The sequence below is a fragment of the Marmota monax genome, unplaced genomic scaffold (assembly GCF_021218885.2).
Source record: "Marmota monax isolate L192 unplaced genomic scaffold, Marmota_monax_Labrador192_F-V1.1 WCK01_AAM20220418_F8-fsc00412, whole genome shotgun sequence".
Lineage (NCBI taxonomy): Eukaryota > Metazoa > Chordata > Mammalia > Rodentia > Sciuridae > Marmota > Marmota monax.
Window position 1 is genome coordinate 227,240 of NW_026693360.1, and position 22,910 is coordinate 250,149.

The 22,910-nt window shown below is 43.2% G+C and overlaps 1 protein-coding gene across 1 annotated transcript in view; it reads right to left on the reverse strand.

The window, feature by feature from the left end:
• Vwc2 (von Willebrand factor C domain containing 2) overlaps window positions 1-21,661 on the reverse strand; it is a 155,448-nt gene extending 133,787 nt beyond the window's left edge. The window contains exon 1 of the mRNA XM_046456895.1: window positions 20,951-21,661. Within this exon, the coding sequence (XP_046312851.1) occupies window positions 20,951-21,646 (696 nt within the window). The 5' untranslated portion in view covers window positions 21,647-21,661. The remainder of the gene's footprint in view (window positions 1-20,950) is intronic.
• Between the last annotated feature and the right edge of the window lie 1,249 nt (window positions 21,662-22,910).

The window sequence follows — 22,910 nt, forward strand, 5'->3', positions numbered from 1 at the left end:
GTTGGCCAGGCACACAGTACAAAGCCTCCATCTATTAGTTCCCTAATCCTAGTCTGTGCAGAATGGTGGCCAGCTGGACTCTGTAACTCCAGATCCAAAGCCAAATCTCAGTCATTTACTTGCTTGCTACATTTGCATGTGGTTTACTCCCCAGTGGTTCCTGTGAAAGGTGGTGAAACCTTTAAGTGGTGTATGAAGTGGTTAGGTCATTTGCGGTGCTACCTGTGAAATGGTTAAGGCAGTTCTTGTGGTAACACTGCTATACTGTCATGTGTAACTAATTAAAACAAATTTAAAAAATGGAAAAAAAAGAGCAAGGGTGGCCCATGAATTTCTCTCTCTGGCTTTCTGTGTCACCATGTGATCTCTTCCTCTCATATATGCTACAGCCACTGTGACGATATCTCCTATGGGGCCCTCAAACAAAGTCAGACAAATGAAGTCACCCAAGCTTAAATTTTCAGCCTGAAAAACCATATGCTAAATAACCCTCTTTTCTTTACACTTTACTCAGCCTTAGGTATTTTATTACAGGAGTGGAAACAGACTGATACAGTCAATAAGCTTGCACAGTACACGATAAAAAACAAAACAACAACAACAACAACAAAAAAACCCTACAGCTTTGCTTCAAGAAGGGTTGCACAGCACTTCACAAAGTACTTAAGGATTAGATGCCCACATCTAAGGATAGGGTGAGATGCAGATAAAAACAAATCTGTCCATTGAAAGGCATCAAGATCTATATATTTAACCCATAGATGGAATAGAATATGCAGACACTACTATAAAAACATTAAAGCAATGACTTGAAAGAAGAGGTCTGATTTTGTATGTAAGGCATATGTAGAAATCAAGTAGGTTAATTCGAAGCCTTAGAGCACACAGTAGAACTTCAAGACTGTTTCTAATTCAGAACCTTCTACAGCAACCACAACACAGTCTACCTAATTCCTGTTTTTTAACCCTCTATTCTCTTTCAAGTTTTCTTTAAACAACTAAAAAATTTCTGCAGAATAAATGGAGGCTCAAAATTTCTTACTTCCAAAATTGACAAATTATTTTTCAATTCCAAAGATGAAAGAAATGTATTTCATCTTGCAGAATGGAAATTCTACATGTGGGACCTGCAGCATCAACAAAGGCGGGGCCTCCTCCAATGGCATCATGCACCCTCCATCCCTCCATCCACCAATTGTATAAGACTGCAACAAACCTTGCTACAAGCCCTCTTGAGAATCTGTTGGTCAGAGAAAGATACAAAGTAATACCTAAATCACTCACCTCATATACACTGTAGTCAATATCTGGAGGAGAAACTAATAAGATGGCAGAATATGTCAGATGCTATGTGCTTTTTGAGAGTTCCTAAGGCAAATTTTCACTTCTGATGGAATGACTGGTTAGAGAACAAGCTAGAATATGGTTAAGATGGGTGAGGAGGACTGGGCAGGTAGAGCAGAAAAGACAGCTACGTAGACAAGAGGCTGAAGGATGGAGATGAATATTCAGAGTATGCTGCCTATTCAAAACTGACTGAATATAGTCATGATGAAGAGGTACAGCAGCAGAGCAGACATAGCAGGGAGAGAGGGAAGAGACTGGGAACACATCCTGTACATGCTGGGGGTGGGGTCTGTGGTCCTTGCATGATAAAACAAGATCAACCTGGATCTTTGCTAACCAACAATTTCTTGTTCAATCATAAGCAACATTTATTTCACTGCCTTCTAGTTGCAACATCTGTAGTTACCTGCCTGCTGAGCTCACGTATTGTATCACAAAGGCCAAAAACAGTACAGCTAACCAGCATGGGTTTAAATCCAGCATACTTATTGGTGTAATTATTGGAAAGTAACTGAACATTGCTGTAGTTTAATGTCCAGACCTGTGAGTTGGAAATAACTCTTACAGTTTGGATCTTAAACATCCTCTAAAAGTCCATGTTTACAAGTTTAGACCCCAGGGAGGCACTATTGTTAGGGATGGATTCTTTAAAAGATGGAGCCCAGCAGGAGGTCTTTAGGTCACTGGGGGCCTATCCCAGAAGAGGAGTGTGGGGCCTCAGTTTCTTCCATGCTTTCTTTTGTTTCTTGACCATGAAGTAAATGGTTTTGCTCCACCACAATGTGCTACTTCCCCACAGACCCAAAAGCAATGGGTCAAATCATTCGTGAACTAGAGCCTCCTAAATTGTAAGCCCAAGTAAACCTTATATATTTGTAAGATGATTATTTGAGATATTTTGTTATCATGATATAAAGATGGGGGCAGGGGATTAGCTAGGATGATAGAATGTGATAGACATCATCATCCAAGGTACATGTATGAAGACATGAATTGGTGTCAACAAGATATGAAAAATTGTGCTGTATACATGTAACAAGAATTGTAATGCATTTTGCTGTCATTTATTTTTTGTAAAAAAATCAATAAAAAATATGGCTAATATAATAACAGTGTTGAGCTGAAAGGATTATTGTGGGGGATGAAATGAATTAAAACATACAACACTTAACAAATACCAGTTGTCACTGTTGGAGTTATCATGATGGAACTGCCGAGTATGAATATCCATTTTGTGCAAAAGAAACATCCTATAAATCAATTGTGAATTATTTTTTAAAACTGAAAAGAAAAATAAGCAAAGTCTATTCCAAGGCAATTTACAAAAGAGACAATCTGGATAGTCAATTAATATATGAAAGCATGTTCCTGCACATTCAAAATCAGGAAAACTCAAATCAAATGAGAATATCATAGGCACTATAGTTATAGGAGAAGAATGTGTGATGACATCAAGCTTTGGCAAATAGGAGCTCCTGAATTCTTATGTATGTCAGTACGCAAATAGACACAATGACTTTGGATCATGATACACAGGAAGTCATGATGGAAGGGTCAGGAGTGCAAAAATCCCTCCATTTCTTGTTTCCAGTCATGTCTCTCTAGGAGTGGGTATTCAAAGAAACTCTGCAGCCAGCTCTGTTTGGCCCCTCTGATCTTGAAAACTTTGGATGTCAGCTTGTCAATGGAAAATGGCATCTGTACCCCACTTTCAGTAAGCTTGCAGGTGCTGTGCTATATGTGGGCTCTGCAGTTGCTCTGACTATGGAGGTACAGATATGCTCCTGATCTGCTGGTGACATGCCATCCATCTAGCTGCACATCAAGCCTAGGACACTAACGCCTGACTTTGTGTCATTTCTCAGTTGGTTAAAAACTTGGAAGTAAAATAATAGGGTCCTGTTTATATGGACAATCTAAAATTGTAACAGCTTGGAATAAAGAAAAAACTTAGTAACAAGTGGAATTCATTAGTAAGAGCTGGAATATAAGAAAGTGGCAAAAATTAATGCATTATTATGCATGCAAAAAAGCTATGAATCTCAAAAACATTTTATTGGAGTTGGGCATAGAACCCAGAGCCTCATGTTTGCCAGGCAAGATCTGTACCACTGAGCCACATCCCCAGCCCATTTTTGTTTTATTTCTTTGAGCTAGGGTCTTACTAAGTTGCTTAGGGCCTTGCTGAGGTTGGTCTCAAACTTGTGTTCTCCTGCCTCAGCCTCCCATGTTGCTGGAATGACAGGCATGCACCACTGCACCTGGTGAGATTTAGTTTTATCTGTACCTTTTTATTTCATTAAAATAGAAACAAATGGGATAAAATGACAGCATCTGGAGTAACATGTGGTACCTGAACATCTGCATATTATTTATGCACACTTGATATTTTGTACAAAAAATGTTTAAATATTCATTCTGTATCCAAATATATTTGGTAAATACCTAATGTATGCCAGGAAATACCCTAAATCCCACTTATTACCCCCATCTGGTAACCACCTGATACAGGGGTGTGATGAAGCTCCTCTGGGCTGAAGCCCTTCGTTGGGGATTCAAAGAGAGTGCAGAGAATGACATCACCATTTAACACCCCATTAGGACCCCTCAGAGGGTGTCCATGGTATTAACTGCTGAGGGCTAGACTCCAGGATGCACTGAGATCTACAGGTCCAGGCAGGTGGTGGCAGGCAAGATCTGTTCCCTAACCTGCATGTGGCTTCAGGCCAATTCCTGCAGGTCTGGCATTGCAGTCCCAGGATGTTATGGTTTGAATGTGAGATATCCCCCAAAGCTCACAAGTGAGACAATGCAAGAAGGTTCAGAGGAGAAATGATTGGATTGTGAGAGTCTTGACCCAATCAGTGGATTAATCCCTGATGGGATTAACTGAGTGGTAACTAGAGGCAGGTGGGGTGTGGCTGGAGGAAGTGGTTAATTGCTAGTGTGGCTATGGGGTTTACATTTCGTATCTGAAGCTAGAGTATCTCTGCTTCCTGGTCACCATGATGTAAGCTGCTTCCCTCTGCTACACTCTTCATTATGATGTTCTGCCTTACCTCAAGCTCTGAGAAATGGAGCCGGCCTTCTATGGATGAAGACCTCTGAAAACACGAGCCCTTGAATAAATTTTTTCCTTCTCTATAGTTTTTCTGGTCAGATCCTTAAGTCACAGTGAAAAAGCTGACTAAAACACAGGATAAGTTACACAGGCAGAATTCCATGTGCCCTTCTATCCCAGCAACTTCCTGATGGGCTCCAAAAGGGAAGACGCTGTAAGGAACCCCAGTTCTTACTGGCCTCCTCCCAGTAAGCCCACTGGAAACGCAAAGCCAGACACATCACTGGTGAGGAAGCCTCTGACCATCAAGATGGGAGGTTTCTAGTTTTCTCCCAGAAGAGCAAGCATCAGGATACACTACCAAAGACAGGTGGAATTGTATCCTCACATTGCAACAGTACAGAGATTTGAGGAGTAAGGCAACTCTGTAGCTAAAAGGCACCATCTCAGGCCAGTCCCTTCACCTTGCTGAGCCTCAGTGTTCTCATACAAAAAAGGGGAAAGAGGAAGATATCTGAGAAACAAAGCAGGGTACAATCCCAATGGTCACACTACTTAATGTACATGGGTGCAAATTAAAGTGTCTAATGCAGTGTAAAAGTGTGTGGCATGAGTGGACAACCAGACTCTGGGTCCAACCTACTTCTGCCATTGATTGACTGTGTGACCTTGAACAAGATACCTTGAACTTGTTCCTCAGTCTCCTTATCTGGAAAAGGGGGATGATTAAATAATGTTCACAATATGCTTAGGCACTCAACTCCCTCAGTATCTGAGGGAGTTGATTCCAGGATCCTTGTACAGATCCTTGTAGATCCCAAAATCCACAGATGCTCAAGTTCCTTATACAAAATGACTAAGCATTTGCATATAGCCTATGTATGCCCTCCCCGATATTTAACCATCTCTATATGATTTATAATACCTAATACAATGCAAAAGCTATGTTAATGTTGCTTTATTGTATCTCTAGGAAATAATGAACAAGTCTGTACATGTTCAGTACACACTTTCAAGTTTTTCTCCAGTACTTTCAAGCCATAGTAAGTTGAATCCATAGACAGAGAACCCACAGATAGAGAGGGCTGGCTGTATTCCAAAATAATATCCAACACATGTTCCTTTCTCAGAGGTGCTTCCCCTTCAGCCATGCTACCTCCCTATGTATACAAAGAAGCCATGCCTTAGTTTTCTTGAGAGCAGACACAAGCTGGAACAAGTAACTCATTGCTTACATTTGAGTTTTTAAGTATTACAATAGTGAAGCTTTCCAGAGTGAAAGTGATCATTTTTCAGTACTTGTTAAGCTGGTTTTTCTTACCAAGAATAAGAAAGGAGGTTCAACCATGGAGCAGAAATAAGGAAGATGTATTCAAAGCATGCACTGCAGGGAAGGCAGGCTATCTTTGGTATTGAAAAGGAAGACTTGAGCCAGGAAGGAAGAAGGGCAAATGGCAAAGGCAAGAGTTCAAATGCCTTAACCCAGGCTTGAGTCAACCTGAGGTTGGAGAACATCCCCCAATCTTAGTGAAGTCTGAGAAGTCCAAGCTGGTCTTCCACTCCCCTGGACACATTCTGGAGACCTTGTAGACCTCTGAGAAAGTTGGCTTTTGATAGGTTCTGGGACCCCTGAGACATGGAGGAATCAGTGTTCTTAATGCCAGACACTGAGAAATTTTGTCCCAATGGTGATGGAGTGAAATCAAGTCAAATGAGCAAAAGGCTTTTATTTGGGCTCTTGTTTAGGACAGGTGACCCAGCACCAACAAGAAGATGCCAGGCTGGCTCCCTGATTGAAAGAAGGGAGCTCGTTTTATTGGTTACTTGCAGAGGTGGGAATGTTAATTGGCTTTAGGTGTACCCAACACAAACATTTTGAAGTGTACCAAAGAAAAGTTACTGTAGCTTGTTGAAAGCCATCTGAGGCTGTATATGGACTATATCAAGCATCACAGCCTAATGAATAAGATAATCTCATGTCTGGGAGCTTCCAGTGGACATTTCCTCTGTATAAGATTGCCTAGACACATTGTGAGTCCTATTCAGCTCTGCTAGGTCCCACATAGCACCAGAGATGGGGTGACTTGCTGTAGCCACACAGCCTCTCGAGATGGGTGTGACCTGCCAAGATGCCAATCAACCTGCTGACTGCAAGACATCACGAAGCAAGAACCCACCCTGAAAACTTATCCTTGCCTTTGATGGATCCCCTTAAATAAACCTCAGGAGCCATTTTCTAATTGTCTAGCTCCAGCTCCTTTGTGGACTGGACTTATCAGGGGCTCCAATTTTTGAAAATATCTTTCTGACTTTGTCTTTTGTTCTTCATTAATTATTAATTTCTTAGGTGACTTTCCCCCTCCTTGGCAGGAAGAACCACCTAGTGAGGCACTGGCTACCTCCCCATAGTAACTGTTCAAGAGAGTGCCTACAGGGAAGCCCCACCTCAGGATGCAAAGCTGACCCTGGTTGAGGGTGGCACACACCAAGCCTCCAGGGGTCTACCATCAGGCCATGAGTCAAGCTCCAGAGTGCATTTGCCATTTGTCCCCATGGTGGTCTCTGTGTAATTTTATCATGGGACACATACTAACAAGAAGTCCTAACAGGCACTGTCCATCCTCTTCTGGGGTGCAGAGTATAGCAGAGATCCCTGGGGACCAGTAGTACAGAGGGACTTGAGACAAGTCAGCTGCAGGGGGTAAAGACCCCAGTCCCAGGGGCTCTAAAAAGGCCCATGACCATAGCCAAGGGAGCTAGAAAAATGTCCCCATGAAAGTGCAGGACCAGCAGCACCCTGGCATTGTGGGCTGAATTCTACCAGGGGCAAGAAGCAGGAGATAGCACAGAATAAGATTTCCTTCCTAACACCGTAATACTACAAGAGTTCTTCCCACTTGGAATAAATAAAAGAAGGTAAAGATGTGTTCAGAGGGGAGAATTCCTGAAATGCTGAGTGATTACCAAAAGTAATGAGATTCCTGATACCCCAAAAGACTGGGATATCCCGGAAGAGACTTAGCTAAAATTGCCAAGCATAAATGTTTTCAGCCATCTGCAGATGTGGGGAGTCACAAAACTAAAAGAAGTGTTCTAAAACTAAAGAAAATTATCTCCACATTCACACATCTGAATTTTGTTGGGTTCCTTCTGACTCTGCTGTGGATTATTCTGATGAGCTCAGACTAAGAAACAAGTTGCCAGAGGCAGGAACCTAAAAGCAGCCTCTCCACCTGGCCCAGGGCATGCAGCCTCCCAAAGCCATTGTCACAGTTTTGTCACCAGGTGGCGAAAGTGTCCTTTCTAGATTCGCAATCCATCAAACCTGTGTCCAGCTCACACTCTTAGCAAGATGCACACAGAAGACAAGTCACCAAGTCCCCTTCTATGCAAAACACGACATCTTATTAGCGTCTGAGAATCTGGAATAATTGTATTAATTCAGAGCTGGAGGAAAGGGCAGAAGTGATGCCTTTTGACTCCACTTTTATAGAGTGAAAATACCCACAGGTCTGGTGTATTGCCAAGACAGGATGGACACCTGAACACTGGTCTGGTCACAGAACCCAGCCACCAGTATAAACATCTTCATTACCGAGTGCTCAGAATCCACATGCATCCTGGGCCATGAGGGGCCCTGATCTCTCTACTACCTGCAAGATTCCCAGAAGTGACTACCTTCTTCTCCACAATCACCTGGAATCGAATCTCTTCCCAGTTCCACTTCAGTTTTCCTTCCCTGAAATTGTCTTATCAAAGCATTCCAAGGCATTATCACATGCTTCCTTCAAACTTGACCAGAAGCAGGACACAGCTGATCCATGTACTCTCCTGCCCCACAATCTCAAAGGCTGGCCAGTGCCCCTGCTGTCTCATGTCCCTTTGCTCACCAGGGCCAGCACAAAAAAGGCTCCACATTCCCTGACATGCCCACTGCTCCCACGGGAAGGGAGTGAGTCTAAAATTGAATGAGGCTGATCCACAGGCCACCTTTAACCTCCAACATAAGTAGCAAGAGAAAACCAGTGACAGAGAGCCTTCTCTGTCCTTCAGAGAAGATTTTTGTCGTTGTTGTTGCTGCTGCTGCTATTCTCTTTTCCTTTCCACTCTCTGTCAGAGAATGGATTTGCACACAAAGGGACTTAATTAAGAACTGTCCCAGAAGCTGTCAGCTTCTGAGCATCAGGAAAACAACAACAACAACAACAACAAAAAACAAAAAACAACTCCACGGACCGTACGGCAGAGTCACAGCACACCAGCCTGCCAAAGAGAGGTGACACAGCTTTCTTCTCATGCACCAACCAACAGCGTGGCCTTCTTTATGCTTTAGCTTGAGGCAAGACCCTTGTCTACTAACATCTTCCAATTCCTCTTCTAAATAATTCTCTCAGATTAACAGGAATCGTGCAGGAACTTGCTAGGTCAATCGTGAGAGGGGATATGTTGGCAGTATTTACACAGAATTTGTATTTGCTGGCAATGAGCTGAGAAGCTTAGAGAATCAGGAGGAAGAACCCTTCTTCTCTGCTAGTGGTGCAGACCTGAGGAACATTCTGGAATCTGTAGGCATGACTGACATATAGTTACATGGATGCACCAATAAATATCCTGCTGCAGTGGAGGCAGGTGAATGTGCCTTGTTGGGTGTATGGCCTCCTGCTCTAAGTCCCGCAAACCAGTGCAGAGAATGGAGGGACCAAGGACCACAGGGCAGTGGGCGACCAGATTCAGTGCATCCATCTGGTACTGTACCTAGGGTAGGGAGGGGTCTTGCCTCCCGTCTGGGGGCCTAGGTGATGCCAAGACACTTGTGGAATTCCTTTAGTGGATAATTTGCTCATTCTCAGATTCCTAAATCAAGCCCTTAAGAGAAGGGAGGTGATGTCACCTGGATATGACAAACTACTCTGGACTACTGGTATAAATGAAGTCCTTCTGCTAACTTTTGCTGAAAGGTGAACCACTTTTTTTCTTTTTTAAAAAAAGGAAGATCCAAACACTTTTGTTTTAGAATGAGAATAAAGTATTAAAGCTAAGTAACCCTTGGGAGAATGAATCAGGGGATACTTTTCACTTACCACACAAATGCCTAAAATCAAATATCTTCAGAAGAGTAGGCTTTTAAAAGACAACTGTGGCATGGGGACTGGTTCTCTCTTGAAGACTGCAAATCCATTTTTTCAGGGATCAGTCAAGTAAGTAAATGAAGTACAAACTACATGCAGTAATAAGGAGTGGTGAGGACTGTGGCAAATGAGGAAAAAGTAATGCATTGAAACTAGTATGTGTTTATCAACACACACACACACACACACACACACACACACACACACATGCATCAGAAGGAAAGAGCTATGTTGCCCCTTTTGGCATTCCTCACTCTAGATGGCAGCAACAACAGACACCTTAAGCAGGGAGCAATGACAATGACCAAAGGGGTATGACATTCTACCCACAGCTGGTATGGCCCCAGCAACAGGGATCAGACTCCCAGCCATAAAGTGGCCTGTGTGGGCATGGCCTGATGTCAGAGTCTGGCTGTCTTGCTAAAGCTCATTCAGGGTACATCAGCTGCCAGTCACTCGGGAAGAGCTGGAGCTCAGCCCAGCCAGCAGCAGACACACCGCTGGCTCACACCCCTGGCCCTATCCCTCTGCCCGGAACTAAGTGCTCTCAAATTAGAGCAGGGCACCACAGCAGTTTTTCTAGGTAATCAAGTCCTTTTTCTGTAGGGTTTTAAGCTCCGGTAAAGAGGAGCCTGGAGGGCTCATTCAACCAGAAAGGAATCCATCTTTGCACTCAGATACACTGGTGTGATGGTCCCTGAGACCTGACCATTAAATTGTATCCTTCATCCCTCGCTGTTACCCAGAAGCAAGATGAGCTTATTTTCTTGGCTTCCTGGAGGGTACTGAGAGCCCAGAAATGAACTCTGCCAACAGCAGGAGGTTACCCAGAACTGAGAGGCAGACTCCAGAGCACAGTTTATCCCTCAGGCCACCTCTCCTGCTCCTCATACCCAGGGGAAGGAGCAGCCTTGTCAGAATCCTTTTTCTTATCCTTTTTCTGACACTTCTGCATGTGTAACAAAGTTGCACCACTAGCAAGTGGCTGCACTGGGTCTCAGGGCAGGCCTGCCCCAAATGAGAAGGGGATGTGACCTTCCTTCTGGCCACTTGCTGATCACAGCCAACAGGACAAAATGCTACAGTCACAGTGGATTCCCTGACTGGGTTACTGTGCCCCTAGACATTACCAAGAGGAGAGGTCCGGTCCTAATACTCCAAAAATAGTTAACAAATAAGAGTGGTAACTTGCTTCAAACATTTTTTTATAATATTTATTCATTTCAAGTCTCCTAAAAAGTACTGAGATATCTTTGTGAAAGGCAAACAATTCCAAAACAAAATAAAAAATAAACTGCTTTAAAGGTGGATGTAAGCAAGACAAAGATACAATACAGAAGGACCAGTCTGTTTTGGATGGTTGAAAGGACTATTCCTTAGCAGCCCTGTGCCCCAAAAGTACAGAGAGACAACTAGAAAGGAAGATCATTTTGAAGTATTCTGACATTTAGGACAGAAAGGGCAGGAAAATTTGCTCATGGTTCAATGGAGCTTGGTGGTTGTCTGGAGTAGGCATCCCTGGGAAGCAGGAGGGGTCCTTGAAAGTGTCCACTTCTATCTTGATTTGCCCTAAAGCTGAGCTAGCCCCTAGTACCTTTTATTTTCCAAGAGCATTTGAAAGCTTTATCTACTGGCCTGTCCTATTTAAAGTTCCCAAGTCAAACTAAAGTTTAAGACAAACCGACCCCTCCCCAGGTAAAGACAGACCCTGGAGACTTAACATCACTCAGTCTATACTGGGGTTCTTCACCCCATACCCAGGTGTGGGTTGTTCAGGACTCTTTGGTATACTGTGGAACTCCAACAGCACATCTGGCCACTACCCAGGAGATGTCACTAACATCCTCCATCCTCACGTCCATATGATAATCAAAATAACTCCAGGAAGTGTAAATGTCCCCTGGGAGAAGGCAGGCATCCTTATTCTCGGGTAAGAGCCACTAGTCTACCGTTTAGTAAACAAAAGGTTTTATTCTCTCCTTAACTGTGACTTTGCTTCTTCTGTGATCATTTTCCTTCCTCCTGATTTTTTTTTTTTTTTTTGAGATAAAGGGTCTCACTATGTTGCCCAGGCACTGGTCTCAAACTCCTGGGCTCCAGCGATTCTCCTGCCTCAGCTTCCTGAGTAACTGGAACTGCAGGTATGTATCATGGTGGCTTATTATTTCTTAAAATTACTTTTGTTTGGATTCCTTGGTGCATATATAAATCAGATTAACATTTGCTTCTCTTTATTCTTCAAAGATGTTATCTTAGTGTGTTGTGACTGTAGCCCTTAATGAGACAAAAGAATTCTAGTGTAATGTCTTCTCTCTGATAGCTTTGAGCATCTTTTTTCGTCTTTGGTGTTCTGCAGTATCACTACAACGTGGTTAGGTATGATACATTTTTTTTAAATGTCTTTAGATTCACTGTTTTTTTCTGAATCAGACAATTGGTCTTTCAACTAGAAAGTCTTGGACACTTACTTCTTGATTTCTCCCATGCACTCTTCTATCTCCATTAGAATTCTAATCAGGTGTATGCTAGATTTCTCATTCTCTCCTCCATGTATGGAAACATGTCACTACTATGTTCCACCATATGCCTGCCTTTCATATTGGCTACTTTCCTTGGAGCTATCTGCTGGTTCACTAAATTATCTCTTCATCAGTATCTAACAGACTACTGTTAAGTACTCCTCTCACTAATTCCAATTAATTGATTCCCATGCTTTTATTACCCATTTATTCAAGTTGTATTTGATTTTTCTTCAAAGCTGACTAGTATTCCATATGCATTTCCATTCTTTATCAATGAATTTTATTCCAACATATATTTCTTTATTTATATTAAATATACTTATTTTATATTCCAATATCTGAGTCTGATATGACATATTTTATCTTGGCTGACTCTTACTTTTTGAGGCCCTTTCTTTTTGAGTGTAATTTTAGTTTTGAGGTCACATTCTCTGGAATGCAGTTTGTACGAATTTTTTGCAGCCTGGTTGGAGGGTGTATTCCACCTCTAAATGTTTGCTTAGGTCAGATACCTGTAGACTCCTCCCCCACCTCTCAAAAAAAAAAAAAAATCCACATGGATTTTGTAGGTTATACAGAGAAGCATGATTTGGCTTCCATGCCCATAACAGATTTGTATGCTAGAGACTAAAACTACCCAAAGAAAACATTTTCTTCCCCTTTGCACAGTGATGAGGCCTGTTGAGAGGTGTTTGCCTACACTTTTCTTTTGCAGAACAGGCTCTTCAAGAGAAACTGGATATATGAGATAGATATTTATCTGAATCTTTCATCATAGGGCCCTGGACTCATCATATGCCTCAGTCTTGCCCCATGAGCACAGACCTCAGGGACCAACAGACGCCTCCAGACAACCACCACAGCAAGGACTCCTTTGTTCTGTGGATTACAATATCCCCTTCTAGGAATTAATTTATTTAACTTTCTTCCTATTTCAGCTGTGCTTTTCAAAACACACTGCTGTAGTTGGGATTGCAAATGTCTTTCAAAGGCCCATGTGGTCAGGGTTTGGTTCCCAGTGTGGTGATACTGGGAAGTGATAGAACTTTGAAGAGGTGGGGCCTAGTGAGAAGTCCTTAGGTCATGGGGGTGCTCCTATAAGGGGGATTGTGGGACCCAGGCTCCTTCCTTTCTTTTTTTTTTTTCTATGGCTCATGACATGAGTGGTTTTACCCAGCCATGTGCTCCCATCATGATGTACTACCCCATAGTAGACCCAAAACAGTGGGGCCAATATATCACGGGCTAGAGCTTTTAAAACTGTGAGCCAAAACAACTCTTTTTCTTTAGTAAGTTGATTATCTCAGATATTTTGTTATAGTATGGAAGGCTGATGAATGTAGATATTCAGGAGTTCACGGATTTGTCAAAGGTGGGATTTTCAGGCCATCTTCCATATTCCCAGGAAAGAAATGCTCTCTATATGTTTAAAGCAATATCATTTCTGCCACAAGTGGAAATGCACAGAGCCACAGGACATTTTAATTTTCAATTCTTATGCTTTCTCAGTGGCTAGTGCTTCTGAGAAAACCCACAGGGCCATCGGCAGATGACTGACATCATCCTTTTCCACAGATTCGAAAGGCAGTCTATGTCCTGGCCGCACCCCAGTGCCTGACAGAAATAGAATGAGAAGTGAGATCCAGCTGGCAGGATCTCAGCCTTGGAGCAGATGAGCAGCAAGGAGGATTTCCAGCTACGTGGTCAGAAAAGTGCCATGAAGATGGTTACAGGGCATGCAGGCCTGGGCGAAAAGCCACATCCTTTATTCAAACTCACAATTGTTATATTTGAGAAAAATTCTTTTCTTTTCCCTAGAACATCTGCTCCAGGACTCCTCTGTCATTCAAAACTGAGCCATCAACAAGAAGAGTCTATTATTAATAATAACAATAATAACAGTAATAAACAAGGCAGTGGCTCCCAGCTGCATACCCACTCACAGCCTCCCCACGAGGCCCTCAGAACACGTCACACACCAGTGTTCCTGACTGTCTCCTGGAGACACCCATTTGTGTCTCCTGAATCTAGCCCAGTGCCTGGCTCATGGTTCAAATTATTATGAACAAATAAGTACAAGAATGTTTATTCTGTTGGAATTTACCAGATTTGGAGGGGAAATGCTCTGTGGGGGAAACCTAGCTCCAAATGTCAGCACTGAGCTGGGCATGATGATGCATGCCTCTAATCCCAGTGACTTGGAAGACTGAGGCAGGAGAATCACAAATTCTAAGCCAGCTTCAGCAACTTAGAGAGGCCCTAAGCAACTTAGTGAGACCCTGTCTCAAAATAAAAAAAAATATTATAAAGGGCTGTGGATGTGGCTCAGTGGTTAAGTGCCCCTAGGTTCAACCCTTAGTACCAAAAAAATAATAAAAAAAGATAAAAAAATAAGCCAGTGCTGAAGAAGAAGGTATCTATAGATATTTCTCCTAGAGCCCCAGACTGCTAGGGTACAGTCATCACTTCTCACAGATACACATTCTCCTAAATGTTCACATCAGATCTCGGAGTGAGCTGCTCTTAAGTATATCTCATTTGCTTCTTATAATGTAAGAGAGATGCAGGTTTTACCTATGTTATATCACCAGAAAACAATGAGAACAGTGAAGCTCTAAAATTTTTCCCAGAGGCACAGAATGATGGAGAGTGATGTTTTATACTGACGTCTCTAGACTCTAAATTCCCTGTGCTTGAAGTCCCCAAAGCTCACCCTCTGAAATCTGTGAAGGGGACAGGACTTGATAACACTGAACCTGGAGATCCCAAACCTCCTTTGCCTACCAGCTAGCTGTCTGATTTGAATAAGACATGTATTTCCTATTTTCTAGGGTGAAACTTCAAAGAAACAGATTCAAGGGGGAGTCACATGACCACTAAGTGGAGAGCTCCATAGCAAATGCCCTCTCCAGTGCTCAGCTCTGGTACACGGCTGCCATCAGGGAGTATTACCATTTTCACAAGAAATAGACAATCTGCATATTTATACGAACCTCTCATCTGGTAAATAATGGCCACTTGGAATACCTTCTAAGGCCAGATGTGACTCTTGGGTCACAGGTTGGCCCGAGATAGGCCTGGTCACCCCTGAGGTCCTATTCACCTCTTCAGATCTCACTGAGGTCCTATCTACCTCTTCAGATCTCACATTCTTGTACACTGCTCACTGGAATCCTTCCCCATTGTCCTTGAGGAACACCTAAGACCAAATTTGTTTGTTATCATTACAACTCAGTATTTCATACTTTGAAGTAGGTAGACATTTATTTTATTCTAGATAGCCTGAGTCAGATATAATATAAATCCACATAAATAAAGCTTATCTAAGATCCACTGAATATCCGTTGGACAGAAACATGGGCTGGATGTTCCAAGTCTGTGGAAGTATTCTTTTTTCCAGGTACCTGGTACTAAATACCATTCTTTTTGCCACACACAAACTGCTGCTTCATCAGAATATGGTCATGAAGACACTGTGGAACAGCTGGAAGAGCAGGATTGTCAGAGTTCAACAGAGTAGGACTCAAATCTTGGCTCTACCATTTACTAGCTCTGCGACCAGGATCAAGTTACTCGACTCTTTTTGAACCTTAGTTTTCTTTCCTTCAAAATAAAGAAAATACCACCAGCTCATCAATCTGTCCTATAAATTGACAAAGGAAAATAAGCTAATGTATAATAAATTTTAGATACATACTGGCTTCCTCTGACCATTAGAAAAGGCTAGACTGTATTTATACATCAAACATTGCATAAGGCATGTAAGTAAGAGTTTTTAAGATTATGTTGCTCCCACCTGAGTTAGAAACACATTGAAAAGTCCAAAGAAGCCAAACCAAATGGATTCCTTCTTTTTAAAAAATTGTGATTGTTTAAATGGCTTTAGGTAGAAAGGCAGCATTTGCAAAATCTTAACCAGAACAAAATCAGAGGTGGCAACAGCACATATATTAGACTGTCTCACAGAAAAGGGCACAAACTTAATACAAACTGAGTCATTTTACTTTGTAAAGGTAGATAATAATAACATTATTTTTGGTTCAGCAATATCAGCCACAAGAATATGAAGACTGAAAAGTATGATTAATTGTGTCTTTCTCTTTACTGGCACAATTTCAAAGTTTTAATAGAGATCTATTTAGATGAAGGGTTTGGTTCCAAATTTCATGTGAGAATAATTTTTCATTGATAAAAGTCCAGAAATGAGATTTTGCAATGGGGTTAATGGCAAGTCAGACACTGAAGCCATGGGAGAGCAGTTGGCTCTCTATGGTCCCAGATCAATTTGTCCACCAGAACCCCTTTCAACATTTTTCAAGCTTTGAAAGGTAGTCTAGCAAGCCGCACTTATTAATAATTCATTCTCTCTTTTTTTTCAAAGTCTTATACAATTCTCAATCAAGAGCTTCTGATCAGCTCTGATGACCATTGCTGACACCCTGAACTGATACCACCCCAACTAAACACAAAGGAACATAATGATTTAGTTATCCTATAAGGCCTTATTTCAGAAAGCACAGATTTCATTAGATTCTATAAAACACTGAAACAAGGCTGTAGACTCCTGTTCAAACGTCACAATCCAACAGGAGACCATAATTCTCATAACGGGAACAACTTATTCTCTTGATCACAATAGAAGTACTTTTATTAATGAATTTCAAATTTGATTTGCTTGTGGAATGAATAGTGATCATTAAGGGCAGATGTAAAACTGCTCAATAACCCCCTCCCTCCTTCACCTTTTAGTTATCTATGATAAAAGGATCTATTCACATAAGTAATATAAGAATTCCAAAAGGAGCACTAAGAATAGAATAGACACAGAAACTGAATATGCATCGGAGGCCATTTGGGTATTTATATTCATCAGTGAGTTCATTACCACTTAATCTCTGCATTCTTTGTAAATACTTTCTTCCTTTTATTCATATTTACTAGTGCATCCTTCCCCAATCAATGCTCCTTGGGTCTGTTTCTACAAGGTCAACTCTGGTCACAGACATCCTACGTTATGGGCAGAATTGTGTCCCCCTCAAATTCATATTTTGCAATTATATCCCCTAAATACCCCAGAATCTGAATGCACTTGGGGATACGACAAGTTATTTAAAGAGGTGATTAAGAGATCATTAGAGTTGGCTTCAATCCATTAGTTTTGGTGACTTTAAAAGAAGAAGAAGAAGCTTGGGTTTGGGCCACAGCTCAATGGTAGAGTACTTCCTGCCTAGCATGCACAAGAACCTGAGTCCCAGTGCTAGCAAAAAAAAAAAAAAAAAAATGGACACAGACATATCTCCAGGGGGAAAAACAGATAGAGACACCGAAACCACCTGGAAACCAAGGAAATAGGACTCAGAAAGAATCAAACCTGTACACACCTTGATCCTAGACCTCTAGCCCTCAGGACTATGAGGCAATAAGTTTCTGTTGCTTAAGGCACCCAGATTTTAGTACTTTGTTATTTAAGCCCTAGAAAGTCAATATATCCTAGGAAGCACAGATATGAATTATTTATAAAACATATATAAACCAATGAACAGGCTTCCTCAAAGTTGGATGTCTGGTGGCACAGGTTGAAGAATAAGATATTCGGTACAACTTAAGAGTTAGTAGAGAAAAAAACTCTGCTACTATCTATATTTTTCTTTGGACTCACAAATTAAGTTACAACCATTCCCTAATGAATGGGGATGCTACACTCATTATTACTAGCAACTTAATGGCGTTTTGTTGTATCAGTGATGTTTTCTACCCATGTGGCTGAGATTAAACAGACTGTAAAGGAAGAGGAGTTTTGATGAGTAAAAGAATCCAGAAAGAAGAGGGAAGAGGTTTGGAATTTGTACAATACTTGGCACAGAAAGTGGCAAGAAAGCTTATGTGCCCAAAGACTCAGAAATCCAGGAAGCTAAGGAGAAGCCATTATTGTTGGGGCCAAATGCCCTGCACATCATAGGCAACAGCAGCTCAGGAGTTTTATCTGCTCCTCACTTCAGTCACAGTCAAGGTGGGTCCAGACTCCATCAGTAGTGATTTCCTCTCAGGAAGTAGAGAATAGACTATTGCAGGGCTGTTCATCTCTCAGAGAAAGAGAGCCAGGCGCCATCTCTCTCTCACTTCCTTCTGTGCCAAGGTAAACACTGTTCCAAGTATGACCTTATTGTGCCACAATCTCCATTTGAATTACATTTTCTTCAGAGTAGCTCAAAGCACTTCTGATAGAAAATGCTTCCTTTTTCTTTTTCCATATACTTTGTGCTGTGCAAACTGCAGACCTACAATTTATCTCTCTCTAAAGCCCACAATACCCAGAGCAGGCATGTTACCAAGTGCTTTGGTCTGGCCTCAGCATCACAACAAATTTCCTTTACTGCACCCCATGAACCCCATGGACTTACAGCTGGCCCTACCTCCTTCTGCATTCGTCTTTTCCATACCTGTCATCAAAATGCTGGGTTTTCCTTTCAACATTGTAGGAAACAAAAACAGAGACACTACGTGGTATGCACAAAGCCACACTACGTAAGAGAAATACCTAGAAATTTACCTGATGCTAACAGAAATGAGAAAACATGACACCATACAAAAAATACCTTTCTGTAGTGTACGTAAGAGAAAGCAGAAAGCATATAATTAAAAATTCATAATAACTTTTCAGCATTTAAGCATGTGTGGATCCTAAGATGAAAGTTAAGAATAAAATGTCATTTGAAGATGAAAGATGCACTTAATACTCTAAAAACAGCTTTATTGGTTTTATAAGATTGTAATCTTTCCAGTCCCTCTTTGGTCAATATCATCTTCCATCCCCAGAGTTTGAAAAACACATTCTATGTATTGACTACCAGTTTTTGCAAACAGAAATCAAAGAAGAGATTCTTTTCCCCTAGAGGCAAAGACAGCTTTAGGGCTGTTCTTGGCCATGAGTTAAAAAGAAAAAAAGAAAAAAAAAAAAACAAGTTTCAGTTTTTCCTTCTACCCGGGATGAATGGCCACTCTGAGAAGTATTTGGGCTCTTTAGATGAAAGTGGTAGTAATTCTTCAGCTTATTTTATGGAAACTTTATAAGAAAAAAACTGTGGAACACTAAATATTGCAAACAACAAATGTTATTAATTTAAGAACAGTTGCCTATCTTTGACCTTATAAAAGTTTGATTATCTTAATGAAAGTCAACTACTTATAAGAGAATTGTTTTATTGAGCCAGTACCTATGATATTTTCCCACAGCAAAATGGAAGGTGCCTCTTTAGGCTCCTTAGCACCCATGGATGCTTTTGCCTGTGTATTTTGTGTAGTGACCAAAACATCTGAAGAAGTATACACCAGACTTCCCAACCAACAGGAGGGATTTGGAGAGAAGAGTTCCTGACTCAGAAATGTATCACTTAGGGATGGTTCATGGGAAATTCTCACCAGAGTTGTCTTTCTCTAAAGAGCTGAAGCCAAAGACTGTAAGTAATTAAATATTTTATGTCTGAAACTATACTTTGCTCATGAGCCTTACTGATAGCTTGACCCTCACACTACAGAGGTGAGAAAAGAAATCCAGAGGGGACATGTGCTCTGTTTTGGTAATATAGTTGCCTAATGTTCAAGCCAGAATGAAACCCATGTTTCCTGACTCTAAATCCCAGGACTCATTCCATATTTGTACATTATCTATGGTGTTGTCATTTCTGCCTTTACATGTCTATACAACTCGATAACACATTGCTACAACTCAGTAATGTGCCCTGGAATCAGCAGCTCTCACAGATTCCTCAAGAGTTCCTCCCTACCTGCCTTCCAAACTCCTCTTTAGGGGCTGTAGGTTCCAGTATGCCCTCTGCAGGCGAGAAAAAAAAAAAAAAAAAAAAAAGAATCTGTTGCTTGTTAAGTCAAGGGGCCCAGACCAGGGCCAGTCATGGGTTGAATCTACCTTGAGGAGTTTGGAAATGCTGAACATCTGCTGAGTTCTCTCAGAGTCCCCTAGCGGAGGAGAGTTTACCCAGGGCCAGCGCATGCGTGCTGGGCAGCACCTCCAAGCAAATCCACACCTCAATAGGGCTGGGCTTTTGGTTCAAGGTGGTGAGTAAGGGTTAAAAGCGTGAGCTATGGAGTAGCATTGCAGAGTTCTAACTGATGGATCTGCTTTCTAATAGCTTCATTGCCTTCAAGTTATTTAAATATTCTGTGTCTCAGTTTCCTCTTTATAAAATGGAGATAACAGACAATAATCTACCTTCTAGCATGGTATATGAAATTTAAATAAACTAATGCATATGAAAAACATAGCCTGGGGCCCAATACAGAAACATTGGGGCCATGACTAGTACTGTGAATATTACTGCTACTCTTCTGAAATGAAATCATTTTTAACTATAAACTGGACTTTGTGATTTTGCCATCCAGTATGATTTGGAGCCTAATTAGCCAATGTTTTCTTTTTCTTTTAATTTTTAGAACATTTGCATGATACCGTGAACAAATAATTTAGGGAAATGGCGTGTGTGTGTGTATGTATGTGTGTGTGTGTTAATCAGCTGTTAGTTTAAGAATATATCCCAAGTGTCATAGTAAATTACCCTGTTTGAAAACAGGTTGAGCATTTCACCTATAGTACTTCTTAGAAGCCATACATTCACGTTGAAAGTACAGTTGGTACTTTGGAGCTGTTCCCTTCATTACCTTGGGCTTCCTTCTAATGAAACCCTTTTATAGTGAATATCTAGGCACTCAATATGGATTGGCCAAATATCCTCTTGGAAGTGTTACCTCTACAATGTAAAAGAGAGGTCTTGTTAAAGGGTCATGAGAACCAAAAACTGCCTCTTAATAGTAGGGAACCATAGAACAAAAACTGCTTCACCCCTTCCAGGAAAGTGCAAAGTCGCCTGTCCTCTTACCACGAACTCTTCCAAAGTCTGATAGGTCTTGCCCCGGAACTCGCAGTAGTTCTTCCTCTCCTTGCACTGCGGGCAGCACTGGCTCGTGTCGACGTGGATGCAGCGCGGGTGCAGCCTCGGGCACTCAGGCTGTGCGCACAGCGGCCCCTCCTCGGTGCACAGGCACGGGCAGGCAGAGGGACCCGGCGCGAACTTCTCCCCAATAGCGTACACGAAGCCACTCTCGTCCACGCAGCCCTTCCCTCGGTAGTCTGGGTACGCGTACTCCTCAGGCAGCTCTGGCGTAGGCGCGAGTTCCCGGCTGATCGCGTCCTGGGCGGCTGCGGCCGGGAACTCCCCTTGGGGGGTGTCCCCGCGAGGTCGGACCTGCAAGTCCCCGGCCTTGGCGCCACCGCCTTGGACACCCCAGGCCTGCTTCTGCTTGCTCCACGCTTCGCGGCTGGAGAACCCACGGTTGCTCTTGCTCTTCCAGTCCCGGGCACTGCTGCCCTCGTCTCTCGCTGCGCGCCCGAGCTCGCTCACTCGCCCCGGGCCGTCCCGAGACGCGTGCTCGCGCTTCTCCTGGCCCGGCTGCTCTGGTGCCTGGGCCAGCTTCTCCAGAGGGATGCTCGGACTGCAAAGAGCCACCATCAGGCAGCAGGTGACCAGAAGGGAACTGGAGAGCGCGCCAACTGCCATCGCAGTGGAGCTGGGCATCCCCTACCACGTCCCGGCGGGCGGGCGGGCGGGGAGCGCGGACACAGGGAGAGTCGCATTCACAGCCCGGGAGCGCGCCGCCGCCAGCCGGGAGCCGCTGTCCCTGCGGAGAGAACAGCAGCACAACTGAGCCCCACGGCCCGCGCGCGCCCCGGCCGCCGCGGCCCCCACCCGGCCCGGTGCCGCCCGGGCTCCAGCATAGCTCTAGATTAAAGAGCTGGACGCCGGAGACGGAGGCAGCATGCTTAGCGTCAGTGCACAGCTGGGGTTCTTAGACATCGCAAATTGTGGAGGAATACACTGGAATTGAAGTCCAAGAAATACACCGGCCGGCAGGGTCTTCTGTAGTGGTGAAGAGTGTTGGAGATTGTCACCGGCGGCTTGAGGAGCTAGGGAATGCAGCGAGCCGGCCGTGCCCGCCTGCAAAGCTCATACAGAAACCACATAATTCAGGCACACTGGTTGTCCCTCCCTAGGTCCTGGCCGTATTTCTTCAAGGTTATTAAATGGAAAATTCTGCAGTGGAGCTGGACACTGAATGGGCAGGAAGATTAAAGGCAAACCTTTTCTCACTTGCCCTAAGGGCTTCTACTGGGGAAAGGGGGGAGGAGCAGATTAACAAGGCTTCTCCTTCGACCCCGTGACTCATTCGTAACTTCTTAAATGCCTCCCGTCCGGGGAGCACAGGCTTTCTATCTTTTCTAACCCCTGCTGCCCCGAAGGATACCCCTCACCCTTCCGGGATAGCAGAATCGGGGATTCCCAAGGCATCTGTTCCTTTGCCAGCCCCCGGTGCCCAACCAGTCACGGGCGATTAGAGCGGTGATGCGAGGTTGGGTAGCCAGCCATAGCGCTCAGTCTTGGAAGTGCTTTTACCCGGGAGGGGTCCTGGTGATAGAGACTGCCCAGAAACACCGAGGTGGACGGTGGGGGAGGTATGGGCTCCAGCACGCAAAGTAGGGGTAAGAGTATCTCACTTGGAGGGATGCCAACCAACCTTTCTGGGTCTCAAAGTTTCTACCACCCAAAGGAGCATAGAAAGCCCCTATCACTGCTATGCAATTGCAACCCAACCTGGCTTCCCTAAACGCCCACCCACTCTAAATGCTCCAGTGCGCTTGTCCTCCTCCCCCTCAACCCTCTCCATTAGGGTTGTCATACCCGCTCTCTGCTCATTCCTAGTCCGGGTCCAGCCGACCTTAACCCGGGGCGAACCTCCCATATTTACAAACTTGGGCTGCGGGGAAATGAGGGTTCACCCCAG